The sequence below is a fragment of the Mirounga angustirostris genome, unplaced genomic scaffold, assembly GCF_029215605.1.
Source record: "Mirounga angustirostris isolate CCGP_5_RB_7025 unplaced genomic scaffold, mMirAng1.0.hap1 SCAF_1, whole genome shotgun sequence".
Taxonomy (NCBI): Eukaryota; Metazoa; Chordata; class Mammalia; order Carnivora; family Phocidae; genus Mirounga; species Mirounga angustirostris.
Genome location: NW_026991709.1, coordinates 215,567,090 through 215,593,834, shown reverse-complemented (window position 1 = coordinate 215,593,834; position 26,745 = coordinate 215,567,090). Strand labels below are relative to the sequence as shown.

Below are 26,745 nucleotides of genomic sequence, written 5' to 3'. Positions count from 1 at the left end.
CAGGGCCCCTGATACTTCTCGGGGCTTTTCCGTTTGTTCTAGGCTTGCGGTTTCACCTCACTGTGCTAATGCTGAAGGGGTACACACGCACTGTAAAGAGGGAGAGACAAAGACCCTCCCCATTGAAGGCTCATTCTAGGTTATTTCCTGCTACACACACAGCCCTTTATTGACCACCTGCTGAGTGGGGGGAAGAATCTACTCCCCCCCACTGCAGACCCCATATGTGTTCAGGGCCAGGGGCTAGTGTTCTCATAAGAACCCGGGAGGTCAGGGCCATAGTCTGCGTGTTGGTGGGGACAGGACCTGCCTCACTCCCAGCCCGTGGGGTCCACCTGGTGACGCAGCATGTAGGACTCAGGAGACTACAAGGAGCCAGGGCGGCAGAAGAGCATTTGGTTGCCTCTTTCATCTGACTGTGCCTGCTCCCCACATCATCTTGCCCAGGACTCCCCAGGCTGTGGAGCCCCACCGCTGCCTCAGGCTGGGCCTCACACTGAACCCCAACGTGGGTGTCCAGATGCCCACCCAATGTCACCCTGTCATCCCTCCAACCCTGTCTGTGTCATCGTGTCCTTCCGGGGGCTCCCCAGGAGACAAGGGGCCTCTAATACCTGTCATCCCACATCCCATCTGGTGGCAGTCCTGTTGGCTCCCCTTTCAAGATCCGCCCAGAATCCACCTGCCTCTCAGCCTGGTCCAGCCTCCACCCTGTCCCCGGGGGTCCTCTTCTCAGCCTCCAAGCCTCCCCCCACTTTGCTGTCCTTACTCCACTGGCAGCGGGAAGACCTTCACAAAAATAAAACAGGCTGACCCCTCTCCTGCTCCAAACTCTGCTATGGCTCCCCAGTGCCCTCAGGACAAAGCCTGCCTTCTGTGGGCTCTCTCCACTGCCCCTTCACTCACTCTGGCCGCAGGGGCCTGCAGTGTGGCCCCGGGAGCTGTGGGGTGGATTAAATGTATCAGCCCTCCTCCAAACACAGGACCGGGCCCCGGGCTCAGCAAATGCGGTGTTTTTATTATTCCTCCCCAAAGAGGTCCGGCTCAGTCCCACCGCCGGACCTTTGCACTGGCAAGCGCCCTCCCCCTGGACGCTCTTCTTCAAGATGGGCCTTCAGGTTGTCAGGTTGCAGCAGCCTCCTGGACAGCCCCTCCCCGGCTCCCAGCCGTCCTCGCTCCGGCTGCGTGTCCCCCTCCGCGCCCCCTCCTCACCCCGAGCTGGTCAGGGGGACCTCGCCTCGGCAGGGCGGGAGCGGCGGCCGCTCTGGGACGTGGGATTCACCACGCGGGCGTCCCGCGGGCCGCGCGGCTGGGGGCCCTGGGCGCCGCGCAGGGGGCGCTGCGGGGCGGCCGGCGGCCGGCAGGGGGCGGGCGCGGGGCCGCGGCGCCGGGAGCCGGCAGGGAGCGCGCGGGGAGCGAGCGCAGGACGCGCGGCGGCGGCGGCGGCGGCGGCGGCGGCGGCGACGCGCGCGCCCAGCCCACCCCCCGCGCCCGCCGCCGCCCGGACAATAAACAGCCGCGCGCGGGGCGATGCCCGAGCCGGTGTCGCCGCCCCCGCGCCGCGCAGCCCCGGCCGCCAGGCCTTAGTCCGCCAGGGCCCCCCGCCCCCCGCCCGGCCCGCCGGCCCCCGCCCCCGCGCCCGCCCGGCGCCCGCCCCCGCCCAGCATCGCCGACCCACCCGGACCTCGGCGGGGAAATGGAGTGAGTAGGCGCGCTCGGGCCGGAGGCGGAGGGCCCGGGGGAGGAGGGGGCGAGGGAGGGGTAAGGCCCCCCACTCCCGCCGCGCATGGGGCGCGTCGCGGCCCCCGCGCGGAGAGGGAGGTGGCGAGGGGCCTCCGGGACCCCAGCTCGGCTGGGGAAGCACTTGGGTTGGGCCGCGCCCGCCCTGAGGCCTCCCGCATCTCCGAACCCGGCGGCCCACGGGCTAATGGGGACTCGGGTGGCAGCGGAGGGGAGCAGCCCAGGACGCTGGGGAGGGGGAGGCCCGTGTCTCCGCCCGCGCCCCGCCAGCGTCCCCGGGCTAGCCTCGACCCTGGGCCACCTGTGGGCTCGAGAGCGGGAGTCCAGGGGTGATGGACCGACCCCTCCCCATTGCATCGCCCTGGCCTTGAGCTCACCCGCCAGCCCCCCGCCCCCACCCCCCAAGCCTAAGCTCGCGCGCCCTGTGCCCTGGACGCGCCAGTCCTGGCTCTGCCTGGCTGCTCTCCCGAGGGGCCACAGTGCTGTCAGGAGCCTCTGCTAGGGCCTGGGTCCAGCCGCCAGATACTGTCTTGAGAACCGCTGGAGAGAGGGGGCTTTTCTGCAGCCTTCCTTGTTCGGGATGTGTGTGAGCCTGGAGGTCCTGGTGCTTTCCAGCGGGGAGCTTGGGTCTGATCCCTTCCCAAGGAAAGTGTCCCCAAGATGGGGCCCCAAATGGTGTAGCCAAGAGTCTGGCTGGCCTATGGTGCAGGTGGAGTGGGCAGCCTGGGTCTCTGTGGGGTTCGGTGAGGAGCTGCTGGGTGGCAGAGGGTTCTTGCACGTGCAGGCTCGATGAGTGTGCCCGGTCATTTCAGAGAGAGAGTCCGCTCTCTTCCTGGCATCAGGGTAACCCCCAGGCCCCACTCCCACAGGTGGGCGCTGGAAGGTTGTGGGGTGTGTTTACATGGCCAGGGGATGGGATCCTGGCAGCCCCCCCACTGTGTGCTGAGGCCAGCAGGTACCTTGCTTTGGGCCAGGTCCCCACCCTGGCGGAAGGCCTGGACATGGAGTTCCAGCCAGCCCACCAGGCCCGGCTCCTCCTACCCTTCCCACTGGGTGTGTCTTCTGGGCTGACAACTCTCCTCCAGGGATTCACCCGTGACCCGCCACACCCTCAGCTGGGTGGGAGCTGCTGCCTCCCGCCCTCCCCAGGAAGACGACACCCGATGTCCTCTGCTTTTGAAAACCCAGACAAAGGCCCAGTCTGCTCCCCCACCCGGCCCCGGGAGCCCAGCCAGGGGCTCAGGGGAGCCAGGGCCCGGATGTGTCTGCACTAGGTTCCCCGACTTGTTTATCTGCTCTGCTCCCCAGGCCCAAGAGGAGCCTCTGGGCCTCCTGACAGCAGACCCTGAGCAGAGTGTGGCTGTGGGGAAGGGGCTGCCTCAGGGGACGAGGGGTGAAAACCAAGGAAAATGTCCACCCAGAGCAGAAGAATGAGGGGATATTCTGGTCGGATCCTGTTGTTTCCTTTCCTGCTATCTATTTCATTCTCGATGGTGATACTGAGGCCCAGAGAGGGGCAGACTCTGCCCCAAAGTCACACAGCACAGGGAGGACCCCTGAGTGCTTGCTGCCCTGCCCTTGTGCCTTTTGGTTAGATATGATGCCATGGGTCCTGCATTGGGTGGATCACTGGTTTTTCTGGATGTAGACGTGGGGCAGGGACTTGGCATTCACTGGCCCAAATAGCCATGAGAGAAAGCCTCTGTCCTGTGTGCTTGGGTTGACGACGGGTGGGGAGTGGCTCCATCTGGTGTCATCCCGATGGAGCACCTGCCCCTCATTCTCTCACTCATGCTCCTTTTCCAGGGGGCAGAGCAGGCTCTAGGCATGGAGGCAGCAGCCGCGAGGACCGAACCCCTCATTCCCTTTCCATGGATTTTGCCATCAGAGTCACAAGAGATGGTTGTGGCTTATGGTGACGCTGGCGAGTTTCTTTTAAAAATAAACTTAAGAGGGCGCCTGGGTGGCTCAGTTGGTTGGGCGACTGCCTTCGGCTCGTGTCATGATCCTGGAGTCCCGGGATCGGGTCCCGCGTCGGGCTCCCTGCTCAGCGGGGAGTCTGCTTCTCCCTCTGACCCTCCCCCCTCTCATGCTCTATCTCATTCTCTTTCTCAAATAAATAAATAAATAAATAAATAATCTTTCAAAATAAACTTAAGAATTTCACAAAATTTTGTTAATTTAAGTATTAAAGATTAAATTAGTTTTTGTTAATTTAAGAATTTGAGGATTTAACAATTGTTTTAAAGATTTTATTTATTTATTTGAGAGAGAGCGAGCGCATGAATGCAAGTGGGGGGAAGAGTAGAGGGAGAAGGACAAGCAGACTCCACGCTGAGCCCGGAGCCCAATGTGGGGCTCAATCCCGGGACCCTGGGATCATGACTTGAGCCAAATCCAGAGTCGACACTTCACCGACTGAGCCACCCTGGCGTCCCTTAACAACAATTCTTGAGTAACTCCAGGAAGGCAGAGGGCAGGATGGCTGATGCTGCTGAGGTGGGCCGGAATGGCAGACTCTCCTGGGAGCGTCTCGGGCCCCGGGTGGGACTCCTGCTCTGGGGAGGATTTGCCGTGTTGTCCAGGGTGAAGGGCAGCCACCCTGGGAGCCTCAAGGTCTGGCTGGTAAACTAAGGCTAGGTTAGCTCGGAGCAGCCTTTCTCAGATGCTCAAACTCCTGTCCTCCTGTCCTCAAGGCTCAGACCTTGGGACCGGAGCAGGAGAGCACATTCCTTCCCAGATCCGTTCCCCTACCTCCCTCAGGCCTGGACATCCTCCAGAAGGTCTCACCTGGGTGCAAAATGGGTCCTTAACGCCTCTTTCACACTTGCTAATCTCCCTGTTTAATGAGAGCTTGAGCCAGTTAAAAGGCAACACTGTCCTGTGATAATTGAACCTAGAACAAGCTTTGATTCTCATTGTATCTGTTTTGGAATGTTTTTACACTGATGTTTGTGCAAGCGCCTTCTGCTTCTCAGGCTTGGTAACAATGTAGCATTTCCTTCTGAGACAAGGGGGATTCACTGGAACAGCCAGTGGATTTGAAGGGAAAGAACGTTCCAATTGTAGTGGAGGTTGTGGCCGGAACACGGGAAGGTGGTTAACATTTAGTAAGCACCTGCTGTGTGCCAGGCCCTGTTCTGAGTGCTTCGTCTGTGTGAACTTGCTGGATCTTTACAGCAGCCCTGCAGGGTGGGGAAACTGAGGTAGAGAGAGGTGACCTTGACACACCTGGGGCCACACAGCTGGTATATATATGCTTCTGGGTCCTTTCACCTGCCAGGGTGGGGGAGGGTGTCTTTGCACCTTCCTGTGTCCCACGGGGCTGTGGTCTGGGCATGGGGGGGTGGTCCTAGGTATCCTGACATTGGCTTTTCACCCTGGTTTGTCTCCTCGGCTGCACGGAAGGTGGCTTTGGCCCCTAAAATCATCTACCTTGTGCCTTCACCCCCCAGGGACCCCTTCAGTGTCTGCTGATTTGGGAGTGGGGCATAGACAGGTGGAGTCCTGACCCCTCCATGAGACTTGAGCGTGTCATTCACTTTCCTTGGAAGATCTGGTGAATGGGGACATGAGCGCACCCAGCCCCCTCCCGGGTGGGATGCAGCTCAAGGATGGGGTGGGTGCTGTATAGTCTTGACCCCATATGTACCACATGGGCAGGAATTCTTCTCCAGCCCCATGGTGAGATCCATCTTCAAGGGTCTCAGATGTTGGTGCTGGAAAATGGGTTGATGTTCTTTAAAAATATCATATCACCTGTTTCCAGGTCTGAGACCCTATTTCCTACCACCGTTCTGCATTCAGGAAAGCTATCCTCAGTTCATTTACGTAACAATCCCTGCTGACCCTCCTAGCCTTGTGTAGGATCAGGGCCCTGAAGGAGCCCATGGAGGGTCTTCTCTGTGGTGTGGGGAAGGTTTCCTGGTCCATCCCTTCACAGACCTTTTCTATGAAAGATATTTAAAGGTGTACCTAGGGGTGCCTGGGTGGTTCAGCTGGATAAGCGTCCAACTCTTGGTTTCAGCTCAGGTCCTGATCTCAGGGTCATGAGATCAAGCCTGGAGTCAGCCTCGCACTCAGTGCAGAGTCTGCTTGAGATTCTCTCTTCCTCTCCCTCTGCTCCTCCCCACCCCCCGCTTGCACGCATGCACGCTTTCTCTAATAAATACATGTTTAGTACATGTTTAAAAATAAATAAATAAAGGTGTACATAGATGGGCAGAAGGGCATGCCTGGCAGAGGGACTGGCATGTGCAAAGGCTCGGAGTACCCAGCAGGGCAGCCACGGATGGTATCCAAGCAGGAGAGGGGTGAGGTTCTGACCCAGGCATAAGAAAGAGGCTCTGGGGGCTAAGAAGCAAGTCAGGGCTCAGTGTGGACAGTTATTGTGGGGGCAGCTTGGAGAGAAGTGCCAGGGCTGTGGGGGGAGACTCCGTATCTGGGAGGCAGAGACCTGACTTCAGAAGGCTGTGGCGGTCAGAGCTGCCCACAGGTCAGGGCGAGACGGCGCTGTCCCTGGATGCGCAGGGAGGGTGCTTTGGCCAGGCTGCAAAGGGACCTCACGCAGCATGGGATGGCGGAGTGCAGGTCTTGGTGTCTGAGGAGTGTGACGTCGGGCTGAGGTGTCTGTCTTCTGCTCAAGGGTTCAAAGCAGGAACTCAGGGACCATCTGAGCCCATCACGGGGACAGTCTGGATCGGGCTGGGAATTCAGAGGGGAGCCCAAGCCAGGCCTTGTGGTGGGAAAGACAGGCAGGAATCAGAGTGAGTGGGGGTCACTGCATGGACGAAGGGGTAGTGGGGGGATGGGAGCCCAGCCTGGGTGAGCAGAGGGTGAGTGTTAGGGGGCAGCACTGTGGGGCTTTGAAGGCCAAGTGAGGAGCAGGGGCTTGGCAGGGGGACTTCTGGTAACATCAGTCACAGAGTGAGAAGGCACTGCCCCAGTTGGTTTGTGCTCAAACCCTCCTGACCAGGGGGAGTTCAGGGCAGGGCCAGCAGGATCTTATGATGCCCCATGGGGTGGGCTGGACCCCGGCACTGGCCCCAGCCCAGCCCTTGGTGAGAGGGTCCACGTTTCTGTTGTACGGATGTATGTGTATATTCTTACCACCTTAATTGAGATGCAATTCACTCACCACACAGTCCACCTGTTGGAAGTATATAATTCAGGATGTTCACATAGTTGTACAACCATCATCTCTGTCTAGTTCCAGAACATTCCATGAGCCCAAAAAGAAACTCGTCCCCATTAGCTGTCACTACCCCCCTTCCCCAGCCCCTGGCCCCCACGAGCCCCCTTCCCGTCCGTGGATGAGCCCATTCTGGACGTGTCACACGCGTGGACTCACACCCCGTGTGGCCTTCTGTGTCTGGTTCTCTCCCTGAGCATCGTGGGCTTGGGGTCCGTCCCCGGGGCAGCGCGTGTGGGCGCCTGGCTCCTGTCGGCGGCCGAGGGACGCTCCGGTGCGTGGCGGACCGTGTGTTTATCTGTACATCCGTTAATGGATACTGGGGTTTTTATACGTTAATTGTATAGTCACTTCTGAGGTGGTTGGGGCTTGTCCCTTGTCCTCTTTTGGATGTGGGGAGCCCATGTCCTGTTTTAGATAAATGTAAGATGTGACACTGGGTTTCTTAAAAAAAAAAAAAAAAAGGAAGTGGCCATAGGACAGGTGGTCCACAGGGGTGGGGCCAGGAATGTGACAGGGGAGGGAGTCCTTGGGTGGGGGCCCTGACTCCCTGGTCCAGTGAACATTTATTGAATCCTGCTGTGTCCTGGGTGCTGGGGACATGGTTGGGACAGAAAGAGACATTGTCCTTGTGGGAGAAATGAGACAAGTGAAATGACTATAGGATGTCGCTTGGTGGTGAGCCTGGGAGGGGGTTGGGGGCACAGAGGTGGCCTGAGGGAGTTAGTGAGGCCCAGCAGAGAGCACACCAGGCTGGGGACACAGCCATGCAAAGGTCCTGCGGTGAGAGCATGCCTGGAATGTTGGAGGGGAGTGGGAGCGGCAGGGACCTTAGTGCTCTGGGGCTGGTCTCTGCAGCTGGATTGAGGCCCAGCTTGCCTGAAGCTGCAGAAGGCTGGAGGCACCATTCCCATTCATGCCCCATTGCCCTTCCGTTGTGAGGGCCCAGGACAGGGTCCACCCCCCTCCCCAGGTTAATAGGCAACAGGTTTTCTCCTCTGGGCCTGTGGCCTGCTCTGATCTCAGTCTCCACCATGGGGGTGATGCCTCTCTGCCTTGAACCTTCTAGAAAGCCCATGCCTGGCTCATGTGCTGTTTGTCTCACCAGTGACAGCAGTGGTCACCTGACTGAGTGCTCAGGGTCTCAGAGGAAGAGAATTCCTCCCCGATGAGGGGAGAAGATCAGGAAGGCTTCCTGGAAGAGGCAGCTGCACTTGACCGAGCTTGGAGGTGGAGGAGGGACAGGGGAAGGCAGGAGCTCGTAAAGGGTGAGGGACAAACAGCTGAGAGGTTGAGGCTCACGCAGGATGATTTGGAGGGAGGAAGGTTCTGGGAGCCAGCAGTGACATTGGGGACCCCCCCATTCCAGCCACCCCAATGGAGGGAGGGCCGCAGGGCTCCCTCCCTTACCCCCACCTCGGTGAGGCTCTGCTCCCCTTCCCTGCCCCCATGGCGAAGGCCAAGGCCAAAGCTATAGTCAGCTGTTTCCTTTGAGTTAGCACAGGAATGTTGCCGGCGTTGGGCTCAGTGCCGGCCTGGGCCAGGACCCCTCATGCCGCTGGGGCTGCCTGGCATGAACTCTGGAAGGACAGGCTTGGCCCCACACGCACCCGCCTCCCGCCTCAGACCCAGCTCATCCTGTCCGCTGGGTGACCTTGGGCAGGTTGTGTAACCTCTCTGGTGCCTTTAAAAAATAAATGCGTCCCAAGGCCGAGGCCTCTGCAGGGCCCGTTTGGGTTTGGGCCTCATTAGCTCATCTCCTGGAGCCAGGATTATCTCATACGCTCTCAGCCCACACCCTCGCCAGTCCTGAGCCGCCCACATTGGGGCTCGAGCCCAGAATTTGCTCCAAGCACTGTAAAAATAATCAGGCAAGGACAGGAGTGTGTGTGTGCTGAGGGTGGGCCTCCTGGAGGAGGGCGTGTCCCGTTGCCCGATAGCCAGCCCAGCCTCAGGGACAGGGGTGACTTGCCCTGGGTCACACAGCCGGGGAGGACAACTGCCACACCTCTCTAAACCCGACCCAGGCATTTCAGCCAAAGCTCAGCTTCTCTGCCCAGCGTGTCTTGTGATCTGGCCTCTGGTTCTTTCACTGAGCCCTGGCGAGCGTCTCAGCCATCCACTGAGAACCTCGCCACCACCACCTCGGTCGCCTGGCCAGACCTCAGGGAGACCCTGTGCTCTGTGAGCGCCGTGCGCACACTCCGCGCACTCGGGAGCCCACCTGGCTGGCCTCAGGTCCCAGCGTCACCATCTAGCAGCTTCAGTTCCTCCATTGATAAAACAATCATCCCACCTGCCTCGCAGGACCATCAGGAGGGTGCTTAGCAAGTGTCCTTTACACACTCAGCTCCTTCCAAGCCTCAGTTTCCCTTCCTGGAAAACGGGACTGGGACTGCCTGGGGAAGGCGGCTAGCGCTGCGCTGAGGTGTTCTTACTTTATTGCTGTTTAATTGGGATTCTATGGTCGTACTTTGTTTTAATTTGTGGATTTATGATGCTGAGCATTATCTTGGCTTGACTTTAGCTACCTGGCACCAGGGGCAGGTCCAGTACCCTCCTGGGTAGAATCCCCTCCCTGTGTTGGCGCCCCTGACACCAGAACGGGAAGCATCCCCAGGCGCGGGGGGAGGGTCGACCCCCATTACCTCTCTGCATCCCACCCTCTCTGGCAGCCCCTGAGGCCCAGGGCAGGAAACCCTTAGCTCCCCCCCCCCCCAGCGCCTGGCTGGGGGCGGGAGATGCTCTGCGCCGGCCCAACCCCCCTGCATGCCGGCCTCCACGTTGCCATGGGGACAGTGCGGTTGCCAGGGCGACCGCCTCCCGCGGGCCCCACGGGGAGGGGGGGTGGCGCCTGGGGCGGGGCCGCTTTGGCGCCCTCAGGCATGGGGAGGGGCGCGTGAGGGGGGCACACAGCCTGTGCCCTTCGGGCTGGGACAGGGACGTTGATGGGAGGGATGGAAATTCTCTTCCTGGGCCTCGTGCGCCTCTTCTCACTGTGCCTGACCTTCCCCTGACCTGGTTCAGCCGGCAGGGACACCCCGCCTGAGTGAGGACACTGCCCGCCTTGTTGTCTGCAGCCCGGCAGGCTGGCCTCAGAGCTGTCCCTGTGTCCTTATGTCCGGCCTGAATGGCCACCTGCCTGCTGGGGATCCAGCATTAGGCAGCTGGTTCTGCCCAGCATGGCCTGTGTGCAGGGGGTCTCCGCAGCTGTATGCCCCTCCCCCAGCTCTGCCTCCGTCCTGGTGGGTCCGTGGAGGCCACGTGACAGCCGGAAAAGGGTAGGCATGTGCTGTGGCCCAGAGCTGGGCGGTTCTAGTCCCAGCTCTGCCACCTCCCAGCTGTGTGACTGTGGACAAGTGACTTGCCCTCTCTGGGCTTCACTTTCCAGTCAAGGGAAGAGCATACCAGGGAGAAGGAACGGTAAGTGCAACGATTCTAAGGAAGGAACGAGCTTGGTGCAGTTGAGGTACAGCTAGAAGGTCCTGGCGGCTGGAACAGAGTCAGCAAGTGGGAGAACAGAGGAGGTGAGGGCAGAGAAGTGGATAGGGTTGAGCTACGCTAGAATTTCTTTCAAGGGGTGATGGGAGCTAGGGAGACTTAAGAGCAGGAGAATGAGTGGTTCTGATTCTTGTTTTGAGAACTTGCCTCTGGTTGTGGGGTGGGGAGTGGATTGTCGGGGGCCAGGGAGGTAGCAGGCTATGGTAGAGGACCGGGATGGGAAACATGAGGTTTGCAAAAAGTAGAGGGTGGGCCTAGGTAGGGAACACTGGGGGTGTCACCTTGCCTGGATCACACAGGGCCGTGTAGCAGACTCAAAAATGTAGCTGATCAGGCCCTTCAGGAAGGGCTTCCAAGCTGGATTGCTGGATCAAGCCTTTACTGAATGCCACCTAGCTGAACCCAGCCCCCCTGAGGCAGGAGAGAGGGAAGCCACAGAGGGTGCAGCCGGGGCTGCTGGGTTCCTGAGAGGCCCAAAGAGGGCAGGTGCTACCCGCCAGGAAGGGAAGAGCTGGGTGGGGTCACCTGGCTGGGGCGTGAGAGCCAGATGATTTCATGGGTCTCAGCGAGGCCAGGAAACTGAACCTGAGTGGAGTGGGGGGTGGGGCATTGCAGGTCATGATGGATCTGCACTGGGAGCGGCCACCTGGGTTGGGGGGAGGGCTTGGGCTCAGGGGTGGGCCCAGCACACTGTGTGACTTTGGGCTTCTGTTTCCTTTCTGAATCACAGGGGGAGGGGGCACAGAACAGGAGCTGGGGTGTCTGTTCCTGCTCTTTGTGCAAATGGGGAACCAAGGACCAGAAGGGGTAGAGGGTCTTTGGAGGCCACAGGATGGCTCCTGGTCCCGATCCAGGGCTGAGGGCTGGGGGGGGTGGGGGGTGCAGCAGAACCAAAGGATGGTCTGTAATCTCAGTCCCTGTGAGGATAAGGGGCTTGGGGTGGATAAGGGGACTTCAGGGGGTCCGGTTCCCACTGCTCAGAGCCCCCCCTTGTGCCCACCAGTCCCTGCCCCCAGGAGTACTGTCGAGGCCCCCCAGAGTGGCCCTGGGATCATTCAGGATTTGGACCAAGAACAGGGAGGTCCAGATGGGAGCTCAAGACCCCACCTCCTCTTCAGGCCTTGCCTTGTCACCAAGGCCCTGGGGGTGAGAGGTTATCATCAGGCCGGTTGCACGCAGTCACTCAGGGCTTCATGGGTCCAGAAGCCCGGTGTGCACCTACTGTGTGCAGCTTCTGGAGACCCTGTGAGAGACCATGGAAGGGAGCGGCCAGGTCTGAAATCTCCTCCCTGACCTGCCATGTGGGTAGAGGGGTTCAGGGGAGCAGAGGGGAGGGGAAGGGCAGGAAGGATTCACCCTCCGGGTCCTGGGCCTCCTGCCTGCCCCACAGAGTCCGTCCCTTCAGTTGCATCTGGCAACACTGACATTTATCAACTCCACGCCGGTTTAAGGCGAAAACCACACTGCGTGGCTTTCAGAAAGCATGCAGTGGACAGGAAAGGGAGTCAGGGGCCGAATTTGGGTTTGCCTCTTCTTTGCTGTGTGTGCTTGGGAGACTCAGAGCGCCTTCTGGGCCTTTGGGGTCCTGGGAGAGTCCAGGGGAAGCAGATTCTCGAGAGAGGACGTCCCAGGGTAGCACTGTCAACTTTGCAAGCCCAAGGGCTGGAAGGTGGGGCTGGTGGGTCCTGAGTCCTGCACGTGTCCCTCCCAGGGCTGGACAAGAGGGGCTTGGCGGTCGGAGGGTGAAGAGGGGGCTGTCCCGATCTCTCCGCATCTTCCTGAAATGCTCGTCTCTGGCCTTTGATTGCTGATGAACTCCTCTGCCTCCTCCACGGCCCGGCTCAGCGTCTCGCCTCCCCAAACCCTTCCTGCATCTCTGGGCAGAGCCTCCCCCTCCTGTCCTTCGGCCCTGTTCCCCGGGGGGGCCGCAGGAGGGTTTGCTGGGAGAATTCATGAGGTCATGAGGTCATAAGACCTGGTAGAGAGAACAGTGCTGCCTCTGAGGGGGGCAGGGAGGGACCCCACTTTACAGAAGGGAAATGGGGATGCTGCTTGTGGCAGCCGGCGGCTGGAAGACACAGGCTGGGATCCGAACCAGATCTGTGGAGAGCAGGGTGGGGTGGATCCGCACCTTGACCTTGTGCGTCCCCTCCCCCCAGGGTCCTGGTGGCAGAGACCACGTCTCAGCAGGAGCGGCTCCAGGCCATTGCAGTGAGTTCCCTGCCCCTCCAACAGTGTGGACGGGGGTCGGGCTCCCCACACCCGGCCCAGGGCCCTTGGGGCTCAGAGCCAGGGTGTGACAAGGTGCTTCCCCACAAAGTGAAAGTGAAGAGACCCCCGCTGTCCTCCGAATGTGTCTCTTACACCACTAGCTCAGGAAGACCCTCTGTGCAGGGGTGGGGGGATGCAGGCTGGGGGCAGGTGGGGGGGCAGGTGAGGGGCAGGGGGGCGGGGGTAGGGGAGTCCGGTGGGCCAAGTGGGTGCCATTCACAGAAAAGCAGGGTGCACGTGGGCAGAGCCTCGGTGGTTTGGTGGGGTCTGCGAGGCCCCTAGCCTCGTCCTCACGGTCGTGTGTGTCCCTGTCGTCAGGAGAAGCGGAAGCGGCAGGCTGAGGTTGAGACCAAGCGTCGGCAGCTGGAGGACGACCGTCGGCAGCTGCAGCACCTGAAGGTCCAGAGCGGGCGGCCGCGTGGCCCCTCACAGAGCCGGCCTGGCATGGGGGGGGCGGGGGGGCGGCAGTGCCCTAGGGGCGGACCCTGACCCTGATCCTGACCTCGAGGCCTGTCACCCCCAGTCCAAGGCCTTGCGGGAACGCTGGCTGCTGGAGGGGACGCCGTCCTCTGCTTCGGAGGGAGATGAGGACATGCGGAGACAGATGCAGGAGGATGAGCAGAAGGCGCGCTTCCTGGAGGAGTCCATCTCCAGGTGGGTGGGGTGGGCGGTGCAGGCACCTGCAGAGTCTGGGGGAGCGTGGGGGGGGGCCCACCCTTGGGCTGGGATAGGGTTTGGCCCCTTGCTCGGAGGGCCGGTGGGGGCAGGGAAGAGCCCCATTCACATGCTTCAATGGGGCTGTAGGTGGGCCATGAGCATCTAAGCTAGGCTTGAGGGGGCAGAGGGCTGCCTGGTGGGACCCCTTTCTTCTTCCAAACACCCAGCAGAGCAGGTGTGTGGGGGCAGGTCTGTGAGCCCAGGAGGATGGGAGTGGCCGGCAGCGGCCTCCCTGGGGCCTTCCTGGCGCCAGTCCAGTTGGTGAGTCTTCCCTGGCTTGGTTCTAGTGCAGGCTACAGACGCCCAGGCAGCTGGGCCTGCAGGAAGCCCAGGGAGGGGGGCAGGCCCAGGGAAAGTGACTGCCCCCCCGCCCCCCCTGCCCCCGGGGCTGGGACAAAAGGCCTGGAGTTTCCGGGCAGGCAGAGGCCCAGGCTCAGCCCAAGGGCAGCAGGGTCAGGGTGGAGGGAAGTGACGGTCAAAATTCCAAATGTCCACTTGGTCAAGGAAGGCCTGAGAGGCCTGGGGCCTGCCCGGGCCCCACAGCACGCTGGCCCACCGCCCAGCTGGATGCGAGACACACCCACTGGGAAGACCTGGGGATCCTGCCCTGATGTGTTTGGTTTGGAAGAAGGTGGGGCAGGTGTTAGCTGGGACTTTCTTTCCTGGGCCTGTTTCCCTACCGTGAACTGTTAGCCCGGGCCAGAGCGGGGGGCTCAGACGGAGGTGGGACTCAGACGGGGCTGCACAGAGATGGCCAGGACCGCCAGCAGGACAGGAAGTTGGTGGAGATGATTGGCCACCAGGGGCTGGACAAGGCGAGCTTCTTTTCGTCCCGTCCTGCTAGGTGTAACCCTGGGTGAGGGGCACACGCGCAAAACAGGCGCCTCGATGGTGGAGGGGCCCTCCCTCGAGCCCCACCATGTATCTGGCACACATCCAGTGCTTTGGGGGCCTTGGCTTTCTTCCTCCCAGGGCAACCCGCTCCTCAGGTGCCCCTGCCTGGACACCTCCTCCAGGAAGCCCTGCAGGCCGACCCTAACTGTGGCCAGTGTCGGCTCACTTCCTTAGGGGCCTCAGACTCGCCCCCAAAGCCTCCGGCGGGTGCTCGCTGGGACAGGACTTAAGATCTTGGTTTTGTTCCCACTGGGTTGTGGGCACCATTATCTTCTTGTACTTGGAAGGTGACATGGTTTTTCCAGTTTCCCCAGAGAGGTAAAGCTTCCGGTAAAAATAAATGCATCTGAGCGGAAAACAGGAGAGTTGGTTGGAAACCAGCAGAGAAGTAAACCGTAGCAGTGGGGGTGCCTATGGACGGGCCAGCCTGGGGCCACACCCAGCTCTGCTGCTTGCTGGCCCTGTGTGGTCGCTGCTCTGTGCCTCAGTTTCCCCCGTTGCGAGGGGGGAGGATGAGACTACCTCACAGGGTGGGGGGTGACCTGGCGTCAAGGAGCCTGGAGCGCTGCCGGGGCCCAGAAGTGCCCAATAAGGGCAGTGGCTTCCTGTGCCCTCCCCAGGCTGCAGAAGGAGATTGAGGTGCTGGAGGACGCGGGCCCGCTCACCGCCGCTGCTGCCGGGGAGAGACCCGCCGCCCCGAGCCCGGCCAAGGACCAGAAGGCAGAGGTGGTGTTGGATTCTCAGCAGGTGAGGGGGTGATGAGGTTCCCGGGGCGCCCGCCCCTCCCCCACCCTGGCCCCAGGGCAAGACCCCCCTTCGGTGTCACTGTGGCTCAGACCTTGGGGCAGGGGCCCCTGGGGTGTCGTGAAGACCAGCATCCCAGCTGTGTGTCCAAGCCCCGTTCAGCTGCTCCTCTCATAGCCCTGGTCCTGCTCTCACTGTCTGCCAAGGCCTGGTTCGGGACGGACGGGGGCAATGTGGGCTGGGCCCTAGCCTCACTGAGTCATGTCAGCTGAGCAGAGGGACATGTATCAGGCGACCAGAAACACGGGGAGGATGGCCGGCCTGGGATGCGTAAGCCTGGGGCACTGCGGAGTTCCCGAAGAGGCGTCTGATGCATGGGAGCACTGGGCCGACTTCCTGGAGGAGGTGGACTTTGAAAATTGAAGAGGAGTTCTCTGGGCACAGACTGGAGATGAGAGGGGGCTTCCACTGAGGTTGACCGACCACAGACTGTGTGGTCCCTGTCCTCGCGATGCCCACGTCCTGAAGGAGACAGAGACAGTATCTCGAAGGACAGCGACATGATGTGGGGGATCTTTGGGTTATGGTCGGGGAGCTGAGTGAGGAGCCAGCCAAGCAGAAATCCACGGTGCAGGGGACATCACACACAAAGGCCCTGGGGCAGGAATGTGTTCAAGGACCCGTGAGTCTGGCCAGAGATGGGGGGTGGGGGAGGAAGGAGAGGCCTATAGGCAGGGGTCTGCGGACACAGGCCCTGGGGGTCATCTAGAAGGGTTTTGGCTTTGTCTGGGGAGCACTAGGGAGCCATGGGAAGCTTCTGAGCAGGGCAGGGACTTTACCTGGCTGTCACAGGCTAGGGCAGGGGTGGGGGATCCCTTCAGGAGACAGCACCTGCGATGGGGCCTCCAGGTGCGAAGCCAAGCCCTCCCCCCACTGCTCCGCCCACAGGTGGGGACCTTGGTTAGCGGGAAGGGGGCGCCAGCATGCCTGACCTCTCTCCCTTCTTTCTTGCAGGCCCCGGTGGGCACGCCCAAAGGTAGGCTTCTCAGAGGGAGGGGCGGGGCCTTAGTGCCCTCTTGTGGCCAGAGTGGGGTGGTGGGCCTGGGGAGGGTACCTACAAACTGAGAGCTCTTGTTGCTAATACTGTTACTTCTCACGGAGCCTGTCCCAGCGCCCCTCATCATCACTTCCCTGAGTTATGATGACATCCCTGGGGTGGAGTTGTTACAGGTGAGGAATCTGAGGCTCTGGGGGGACGTGTCTGCCTGGGGTCTCAGCCTCTGGGGCCTTCCCATGTCCACATTGGGGTGCCAGTCTTGGCCAGCCCCACCTCTGCTCCACGTCCACCTGCTCTGAGCTGCTGTGCAGCTGGGCAGGCCTCGATTTTCATGTCTATAAAATGGGGTCTATGGGGCCAAGAAATCAAGGTCTCAGCAGTCCTGGGAAGGGGGCAATATTTAAAAGCACAAGGGTCCCCCCCCGCCCCCACACACAGATGTGGAAAAGACAGCTATGCAGGGAACAAAGAAAAGGAGCCAAAAGTTTGAAGTCTGGGACCCATTTTTCCCCTTCCTCAGCAATTATTACGGATAGATAATACGCATTTGCAGATATCTCACAAACATGTAGGACATTTAAATATATTTAATTATAAATGTAATAGCTTATAAATAAAGTATTAAGTATATTAAAATTATTTAATGTAAGTTATATTTTTAAAACATGTATCAAACTCATCTATTTTGACATCTAAAGCATGGAAGGAAAGCCACCAGCCAGGACTGGAGATGGTAGTCAGATTGTCTTTGGCCTGATTTGTTGTGTGTTAATTATTTAGGCGAGTGTCTTACTGTGGAATTAAAAATTAATAATTTAAAAAAATTTCACAGAGGCCTCTCGGGGATTTTGTGAAAATCATTTGGGCTGAGAGATGGAAATGGACTGGGGACTGGTGTGTGTTTGGGGCTTCTGGGTATGCACACGTGTGGGGGGGTCCAGGTGCACGTGTGCACCAGGGGAGGGTCCAGGTGTCTGGGAGTGTCTAGGTGTCTGGGGGGGTGTCTGATGGGTATGTAGGGGCATCTGGGGGTGTCTGGTGGGTGTCCAGGTGTCTGGGGGTCTGTGTGATCTTCTCTCTTCTGACCCCCATCTCTCTTCACCCTTCACTCACTGAACAGAGAAACGAGTCTCCAACACCCCCGTGAGGACGGTCGAAGGCTCCACCATGATGAAGGCAGGTGGGTCAGCCCTCAGCCTCATCCCCTGTGTCCACCTGCTGTCCTGGGCTAAGCATTGGTCCTGGGGAGCCTGGAGAGGCGGGGCTAGGTCAGACGCAGACATGCCCTCAGCAGGAGCTGTGGTCATGGGGGTGGCAGCTGGACCGAGGCCCCCTCTGCTTTGGCACCTTGGTCACATGCTGGCCCAGCTTCCCTGGGAAGACGGGCCCCCTCGCATGGCAGCCCTCTAACCCACACCCCTCATGGCATCCCCCCTCACCTTGCTGCTCACTCCTGGGGCCCGGCGGGGCCGCACACCTGCTCGCACACGCCCGCACACGCCCACGGCAGATCCTCCGTCCTCTGCTGTCCTCAGGCTGCCTCAGGATAGGGAGTGAGCGCCCTGTTCCTGGAGGTGACCAGGCTGGGACTCAGGCATTTCTGTGCTTCTGGGAAGCCGAGAGAGACAGGGTTAGCTCTAAGCATTCCAGAGTTGGGGTTCAGATCCCTGCTTGGCCACAAGACAAGGGCTCCTCGTCTCCACCTGCTGGAGCAGTGCCTACGCCTGGCATTAACCTGAGAGAAGTGACCGGTAATCACAACGGGCAGAACCTGACTGCTGCTACCGGTATTGGGGTGAGTTGTGGAGGCACAAAACCGAGGGAGGTGAAGACCATCTTGGGGCAGGGTGGCCAGGACACCCGGACAGAGAAGGTGGCAGGGGAGGCCCAGGGTCCCATGCAGGGGCAGGCCGTTCTGCCAGGAGGCAGGAGACAGAGGGTAGCATCTGCCCGAGAAGGGGGTGTTTTCGGGGCCTCTGTGCCAGTTGGGGCAGCCCCGCCCTGTCCCTCAGCCAGCGGCCTTCTGTAGTGCGCAACCCGCCCAACTGTATGTCTGGAGGTGAGGGTGTTAGGTTGTACAGGGACATGGAGTTAAATAGCATTCATTCAGTCAGTCATGTGACAAGCGCTTATTGAGCACCTGCTGTATGCAAGGTGAGGGCCACAGTCTGGGGGAGTGAAGGTCCTGATAAGGACAATGCCCCATGCAGTTAACTTGTGGAGAAAATAGGGCAGCGTGCAGAGCTGGAGGGGGGGGGGCAGTTGAATCAGAGGGCTCAGGGGAGGTCAAACTTAGCAGGTGACGTTTGAGCAAGGACCCAAAAGAAGTGAGGGAGCAAGGCACAGGGGGATATGTGTTCCAGGTGGAGGGCACAGCATGTCCAAAGGTCCTGGCCTGGACCGTGCCTGCCTTGTTGGAGGACCAACCCGGAGTCCTGTGTTGATTGGAGCAGAATGAGTGAGGGGGGAGAGGGAGGAGGTGAGCTCAGGGAGATGACAGGAGGACTTTACCCCCAGGCACCTGGGGGCCCTGGAGGCCTGCGGGCAGAGCGGGGACGAGCCCGACTGGGTGCTCGCCGGCGCCCTCTGGTGGCAGCGGGGATAACAGATTGTGGGTGGCACTGGGGGGGCGGGGGATTGCACTGGTCCGGGAGGGGTCGGGGAGGGGGAAGGTGGCCTGGGCGGGGGCCCCAGAGGGGGCGAGATGTGGGCGGGTTCCAGGTGTCCCCAAGGCAGAACCCACAGCCTCTGCAGATGGACAGACATGGGGGGTGAGAGAGAAAGGGAGGAGGGAATTGCCTTGACGGGGGTGGGAAGACCCAGGAGGGGCAGCTTACAGGAGCAGATTGGGAGCGAGGCTTGGACGTGGTGATTCAGGGGCTCCCAGGGGACCCCAGGGGCAGGCGTGGAGGTGAGGGTGGGATCCTGGAATTCAGGGTGAGGTCCTGGGGGCTGTGGTCAGTGCCCCGGGGGGTCACTGCTAGGACCCATTGTCTTCGTGTGATCTTGGTGGTGATGATTTCTATGGAGTGGTGGCAGGACCGAACCATCCTGATGGATAATGACGCTCAGTTATTTCAAGAGGGCGTTATGCATTCTTCGTAGTGAAAGAGATGAGGATCAGGTCACTAGTTGAATGAAAAAAGGCGCGAAGCACAGATACACAGGCATGCCGATCACTGGGTGGCCGGGGAGGGGCTGAGACCCAGCTGGGAATACGTGCCTGCTGACCCAGGTTCACACTTGGCTGTGACCGTGGTCAAGGCATGCCTCCCTCCGACTTACTCTGCGGCTCTGAGGAAACGGGAACGGTTTAAGGCTTTCCAGATGGGGTGGGATCGCAAGCATGGGCCTCGAATGCCGAGCAAAGGAACTCAGGCCGATGCCCGTGGCTCTGGAAAGCTGTGGCGGGATGTGGAGCTGGGGGTGCCGTGGGAAGGGCGTCCCCACTGCTTGGCTCTGCGCTGCCGGCTCCCCTTCCCTGGCTTGGCTGCAGCCGGCGGGGGGCACGTGGGCAGGCGGCCTCGGGTAACCCGTGCTTCTCGTGCCAGCCATGTACTCGGTCGAGATCACGGTGGAGAAGGACAAGGTGACTGGGGAGACCCGGGTGCTGTCCAGCACCACCGTGCTCCCTCGGGAGCCGCTCCCTCAGGGCATCAAGGTCTACGAAGACGAGACCAAAGGTATGCAGCCCCCACCCCCACCCCAGACCCTCCACCCCACCCCCCTCCCACAGCCTGAGCTAGAGCCTGACCTCCAGCCTGATCTGGCATGGACGCTGTTCAGGACAGGGTCTCACACCCACAACCCACCGTTGGCTCAGAGGCAGTTCCGAGCTGGACCTGCAGCTCCATCTTTCGTTCACTCCAGGAACCCGCCCTGAACCTCAGCTGCGCGCCAGGTCCTGGGCGAGGCTCTGGGACTCGAATCAGAGTGGGACTTAGGTCTGTCCTAGGAGAGACTTTCAGCCTGGAGCTCAGGAGTAATTTAAATAAGTATTGTTGTGATAAAAGTGACAAAATCCCCAGAGATGCAGAGGGGGCCTTGAGAGGTTCTGGCAGGGCCGGGAGGGGGCCGGGGAGGCTCCTCAGGGGAAGTGAGCAGGAGCTCACGGAATGCACAACAGTGCGCAAGGAAACATTGTGTTTCACAGAGGCCATAGCATGTGCAAAGGCCCTGCAGTGGGATGGAGTTTGCTGGGCTGGAGGAACTGAAGGGAGCCTGTGGGACTGAGGTGGGGTGGAAGGAAGGGCCAGGTGAAGCCTTGGAGGGAGGGGTGAGCAGGGGCCATGGTGCTGAGATCTGGTTTGGTTTTTGGGGTTCCCTCTGGCAGCTGGGAGGGGAGCAGGGTATGAGAGACACCCACAAGGAAACCTGACTGGGAGGAGCAGGGCAACCTTAGTCAAAAGCCCCAACATGTCTGTCTCTCTCTCTCTCTATATATATAATTCACACACATAAAATTCATTCTTTTTTATTTTTAGGTAAGAAAAACTTTCATTTAAACTGCATTATCCGTCAGTATTTAGACAGCAATTTTATAAGTAGTTTGGCATTTAAACTTTGGTCATTTTTTTTTTAAGATTTTATCTATTCATGAGAGACAGAGGCAGAGGGAGAAGCAGGCTCCCAAGGAGCAGGGTGCCCAATGCGGGACTTGATCCCAGGACCCTGGGATCATGACCCGAGCCAAAGGCAGATGCTCAACCATCTGAGCCACCCAGGAGCCCAAACTTTGGTCATTTTTGGCATGGCCTGTAAGGATAGTTTATAAACAAACCCAGGGAGGGGAAGTTCCAGGCAGTATTTACTACGATGGCAGAAGAAGGAGACAAACCCACTTAGTAAACAAAATATGTTTTAAGAAGACATTAAAAAGGTATATTCAAAATTAAGGCAAACATTTGCTTTCTTCATGCAGTGGAACTCATGGAGCTGATCACCCAAGCCAAGTATAAAATTATAGTGCCCAGCTCCAGAATCCATTAGCAAGTCCACAAGTGCTCTTTACAAGAAAATGATATACAGAGTAGAAGGGTCCAGAACACACACAATTCAGCATACTGTTCAGTGGGTTTTGGTTTATTCAACATGTTGTACACTCTCACTAATTCCAGAACATTTTTCTTCCCCAAATAGAGACACTATCACCCCCTATCCCCACCATGGCATCCACTAACCCCCTTCCTGCCTGTGGATGCACCTTTTCTGGACCTGTCACACATGTGGAATCACACACCATGTGGCCTTCTGTGTCTGGTTCCCTCCCTGAACATCGTGGGCTCAGGCTCCATCCACTTTCATATTTTATGGCCAAATAATATTGCATTGTTTGGATGGATCACATTTTGTTTATTCATTCATCAGTTGATGGATGTCTGGGATATTTCCACCTTTTGGTTTTAGAATGCTATACAAGTTTTTATATGGGCATATGTTTTCATTTCTCTTGGGTGATAACTAGGCATGGAATTTCTGGGTCATATGGGGATTCTGTGTTTAACCTTTTGAGGAACTGCCAGGGTGCTTTCTGCAGCAACGGCCCCACTCCCCTTCCCACCAGCCGTGTGTGAGGGTCCCCATCTCCCTACATCTTCAGCAACACTTATTACCATCTTTAAGTTATTATCACTATAGCCATCGTGGTGGTCGTGAAATGGTAACTCACTGTGGTTTTGGTTCCCAAAGCCTCGTGTTCTTAGAGGCTGCTGGGGTCTCTGCGGCATCCAGGATGCTTTGAAGGGGGCCTAGTCTCAGCCCAGCTCTGCCATGGTTTGGGGACATAGACTTGGAAGGAACCCCGGTTCCAGCTCTCACCAGCTGTGTGACCCTGGGCAAGTCCCAGCTGCCTCGTCTCCTGGACAAGAATGACCTGATGGGGCTAAGGGCAGAGGATTCAGCCACTCAGTGCAGCCTGGCCCAGCCCTGGGGGATTCTGGACCCGCCAGACTGGACTCTGGTTGCTTAGCAATGGGAAGGTGATCCGTTTCCATGGTGGCCAAGGGCTTGGATTCCTGTTCTGGGGCAGTGGCCAGGGGGAAATACTCTGCTTGATTCTGCGTAACCTGGGCACACCCCACCCTCCAGGCCCTCCAGCCCAGAGTTGCTGCAAAGCCTTGAGGTATGGTCACCCCTCCCCAGGGGTTTGGAAACTGAAAGTAGAAAGCACTTTTCTTCTGGCCAGCAGCCAGGAACTGACCCTTGGTCCAGGAGGAGGCAAGTCCCGAGGGTGCCAGCGTGTCCCTCCCTCACGCAGCGGGGCAGCCTCGTTTCTAGGAGTTTGCTGGGCTGGCATCAGAGTGTGGCCAGGACTCCTGCCTGTGCTAAAACCCAGCCCTCAGAACACGACAGATCAGACAGGCACCCATGGGGCAGCTGGAGAGATTTGGAAAAGACATTGAACAAGATTCCTTGCACACACAGAACTGCCTAGGGGAGAACGGGCCTTCCTTTCAAACACAGGGAGGGCCTTTTCAGAAAGTGACCGTGCCCGGGGTCACAGAGGCAGTCGTAAGGAACGTTACGAAGTTTATATCTTATGCCCTGTGTTCTTGGTCCCCTTCTCCCCCAAATTTAAAAACACCCTTCTCGGTGAACCTTGGCTTCAAGAGACAGTCCATCAACGTGGAAATCACAAACTACTCAGATGTGAAAGAGAATGCCATCACTGGGTCCAGGGATGCAGTAGAGCAGGGCTGAGACGAGCCTGCGGTGTGTTTCCTAGAGAACAGGAGATCGAGTGACCCAGCTAAACCCCGGGCACCCAAGGAAGGAAGCCGTCACAATCCCCGAAACTCCTCGTGGGAGGGAGACACACGTAGCCCGGGAGACAGAGCAGGGTCCCGCCCTGGCCAGCTGGGTGACCGAGGGCTGGCCACATCTGTTCCCTGAGCTGCACCATCTTCACAGTGGGAGAAGCAGATTTACTTTGCTGTGTGGCCACGTGGGACCCAGTTGCTGGGAATGTGGAAATGCTGCAAAATGCAGGACCAGAGTCCCTGTTCACTGGATTCCCATCTCCCCTGGTTCCTGACCAACGCGTTCGTGCCCGCACACTTTCCTCCATGCACGGATTTGTCTGTGTGCACAGATCCCAACAGGGAGCTTGAGAGTCCATTGGTTTTAAAAGTGTGATTCAGTTTCTCATTTCCTTTTCAGACTGGAGGGTGGCCCACAGCCTTGCCAGGCCTCCCCTCCTCCAAGAGCCCGCTCACACTCTCTCTCTCTCTCTGTCTCTCTCACCCCTGCCAGTGGTCCACGCTGTGGACGGTACCGCGGAGAATGGGATCCACCCGCTGAGCTCCTCCGAAGTGGATGAGCTCATCCACAAGGCCGATGAGGTCACGCTGAGCGAGGCAGGGTCCACGCCTGGGACAGCGGAGACGCGGGGGGCGTCCAAGGAGCCCGTGCAGACCACACCCTCCAGGCGGGAGATCACGGGAGTGCAGGCGCAGCCGGGAGAGGCCACATCAGGCCCGCCGGGCATCCAGCCGGGCCAGGAGCCCCCGGTCACCATGATCTTCATGGGCTACCAGAACGTGGAGGATGAGGCCGAGAGCCAGAAGGTGCTGGGTCTGCAGGACACCATCACGGCGGAACTGGTGGTCATCGAGGACGCGGCAGAGCCCAAGGAGCCCGCCCCACCCAACGGCAGCGCGGCAGAGCCCCCCACCGCTGTGGGCTCCAGGGAAGAGAACCAGGTGGGGCCCGAGGCCCCCGCCAGCGACCCCCAGGACCTCGACACGAAGAAGCAGCGCTGTAAATGCTGCTCCATCATGTGAGCCGCCCAGCCTCCCAGCCCCCAGCCCCACCCTCCACACCACAGTCCCCCACCAGCCCGGCCCCGGTGCCTGCCCACCCTCCACCTGCAGTCACGGGCCCCAGGACATGAGGTTGTCACATGTTCCTTCCAAGTTTTCTTTCATTGGAAAGAGAGGGACAGGGGTCCCCTCCCCCTCCCCACCCCCCCGACACCCCCAAACCACTGAGCCGTGCACCTACGCCTGGTAGGAGAACGACATGGACAGACCCACTTTCCCCAAAATGAAGGGCACCCCCCACGTCACGGCAGCTCCACAGAAGCGGCTCTCAGCCACAGCGGTCCTGGCTGGGGTGACCGGGGGCCTCGACACAGCCCTGGGCCGGCCAGCCACCCTCTGGGCCTCCTGCCTGTGCCTTCCTGCCACCTCCACTGAGGTCCCTGAGGGGACATCCTGCCGGAGAGGGACCCGGAGAGCCACGGGTTCCTGGGAGCCCGCTCTGTCCCCCGCTTAGCCCCTGGGAGTGGGGCTTCCCGGCCAAAGCTCTGGCGTCTGTAGCTTGGACAGTTGGGGTGAGGCCATGCCTCTCTGGGGAGTCTCGGTCAGAGGTCAGGTTCAGGGTCTTGGAAAGGAGCAAGACCCCTCTAGGCACCCCCAGCCTGACGTGTCCCTCCCCCCATGCCCTCTTTGGGCGTGGCCAGTGGATGATGGAGCCTGGGAAGGGAGAGCCCCCCGGGACACGCCCCCCCACTCGGGAGGGGTCCGTGACCCCTGCACTGTGTCCTGCAGGTCGGGCCCTTAGGGCTGCCCCTTGCACAAGGCAGGGCCCCACGAGCCACTTCTTGTCCTGAGCTCCGACTCCCACTGGGCCCTCCTTCCTCCTGGTGCTAATTTGGGGACCCTGGGGGGGCTGCCCAGGACCTGCTTGGACCAGGTGCTGGGTCCCTCCAACCGTACCCCAGAGATCAGGCCACTGTCAGCTCCCCTGGGCTGGGCACATTTCAGGCAGCGGCGGGGCGCACGCAGCCGGGGCAGAGGGCTTCCTCAGCAGGAGACCCCGTTCGCTGCCCCGCCCGACGTGAGCCTGTCCCCCTCTCACCGGGAGGGGTGAGGGGTGAGGGGTTCCCCTCCTGGGGGCAGCCGATACCGGGATGCGCACACACATCTCCCTGATCAGCCGCACTTGCCCCCCAGAGGCACGTTTGTGCGCATGCTCGCAGACCCGCACCTGTGGGCTGTGGTTGGTGAGGCCCCATCTCGGCCCCTCCCCGAGGGCCTCCCGCCCGGTGCCAAGGGCAGGTGCAGGGCCCTCCTCTGGCCGCAGCCTGGACCCCGACGCAGCTCTGCGCCTCGGTGGCAGGGGGAGAGGCCGGTGAGGTGACCCTGGGCGGTGGCCGTGGGACCCCCTCTTCCTCCTTGAGTCCTCGAGCTGTGAGCCTCCGCTGAAGTGCTCTTGCCGCCCCTCTGCTTTTGATGTGTGTGACAAGGCCCTGACGTTCTTGACTTTCCCAGAGAAGCAAATAAACAGTGTGAACAGCCCCCGCCCTGGAGTCCTTGGCTTGCGCCTGGGTGGAAGGTGGTGGTCAGGCCCGGGGTGGGGCCCCACGAGGGCGGCCCAGTTGTAAGAGGGGGCCCCGGGAAGCTGGCTTCTCCTTCCGCCCACAGCCCCTGTGCACCCTCGGGCTCACCCCAGTGCCGGGGGGTGTCGGAACCCCCGCCCATACTTGTGCCCATCTGAGCAGCACCTGGGTAGGTAAGGCCCGGGGCTAAGGGGGCAGCTGGTGGTGGCAGGACTGGCTCTGCTAACTGACCCAGCCCACCCCGCCCAAGGCTGCCCCTCGCTGGATTCCCAGCCCCACGGATCCCCCCCAAGCTCTGCAGAGGAACCAGTCCCCGGGAAACGGGTGGGGGCACGGCGGGGGGAGGGCTTACAGTGGTTGCCACCCCCCACTTCTGTCTCACCAGCTGATCTTGGAAGTTCTCTGTCCCCTCTGCGCCTCAGTTTGCCTCTCTATACCATGGGCTTTACGAACCCTGGGAGGGAGGCCGCCCCCGTCTGGGGGCAGGACGGTTGTCCTTGTCTCCACAGTCGTCCCAACGAGCTGGGTGACCCAGTCTCTGCCCTTTTGGGGCCTCAGTTTCCCTATATAAGCAACAGGGTGGACTGCATAAGATGGGGGGACTCCAGTTCAAATCCCAGTCCTCTCATTTGGTGAAAGAAGAGACAGAGGGTCAGAGGGTCCCCAGAGCCAGCCACGAGGCAGGCAGGACAGAGCCCCAGAGCAGGGAATGAAAACCCCATTCACTGTGTGTGGGTGTCCCTCTCCTCTCGCCGCCATAGACTGACCACTGGGTCACTGGCTCCACTCCCCAGAGATGCTGGGCTCCTGCAGTCCTTGGCCAAGAATAAGGCAGGACCCATTGCCCACGTTGAGCCTTGGTGCCCCCATCCGTCAGTGGGGCCTGAGCCTTGCTCATCCGGCTAACGTTTTCAGGCCTTTTGATGTCCTCGTTCGGTCCTTTACGTAGAGGTGGCCTGGGGAATCCTCCCAGCCCTGTAATGTCCCCGTTTCAGAGGAGGGAACAGGCTCAGAGAGGCTTAGTGGGGTTTGAACCCGGGCCCGGCAGAACCCCCCGCCCCCCCAGAGACCGGCAGGCTGGGCCTGCACCAGAGAGGGGCTCTCTGGGGTAGTAGCCCTACAGGATGGGCTGAGCCAAGTGGCATGGGGGCAGGGGGCTGGCTCAGGCCCTGCTGTGTGACTGGGCAGTGACACCCCCTCTCTGGGGTGCTGGAGCCTGGCAGTAGCGAGAAAGAGGCCTCCATGAGTTCTGGCTCCGTGGGGCTGGAGGCCCTGGGGGCCGAGGGACCG

The 26,745-nt window shown here is 60.1% G+C and overlaps 1 protein-coding gene across 2 annotated transcripts; it reads left to right on the top strand.

Annotated features, from left to right (window-relative positions):
• The first annotated feature begins 1,496 nt into the window (after positions 1-1,496).
• On the top strand, positions 1,497-25,414 carry PALM (paralemmin). 2 transcript variants are annotated; one of them, XM_045863512.3, is made up of 9 exons: positions 1,501-1,701; positions 12,592-12,643; positions 13,022-13,102; positions 13,227-13,357; positions 14,935-15,061; positions 16,073-16,094; positions 17,236-17,295; positions 19,667-19,798; positions 23,367-25,414. In XM_045863512.3, exons 1-9 carry the CDS (start codon positions 1,697-1,699, stop codon positions 23,894-23,896), a joined length of 1,140 nt encoding a protein of 379 aa, XP_045719468.1. In that variant the 5' UTR covers positions 1,501-1,696; the 3' UTR covers positions 23,897-25,414. The 2 variants fall into 2 exon arrangements, with proteins under 2 accessions (XP_064429992.1, XP_045719468.1); XM_064573922.1 differs by lacking the exon at positions 19,667-19,798 and having other exon boundaries at positions 1,497-1,701.
• The last annotated feature ends 1,331 nt before the right edge of the window (positions 25,415-26,745 follow it).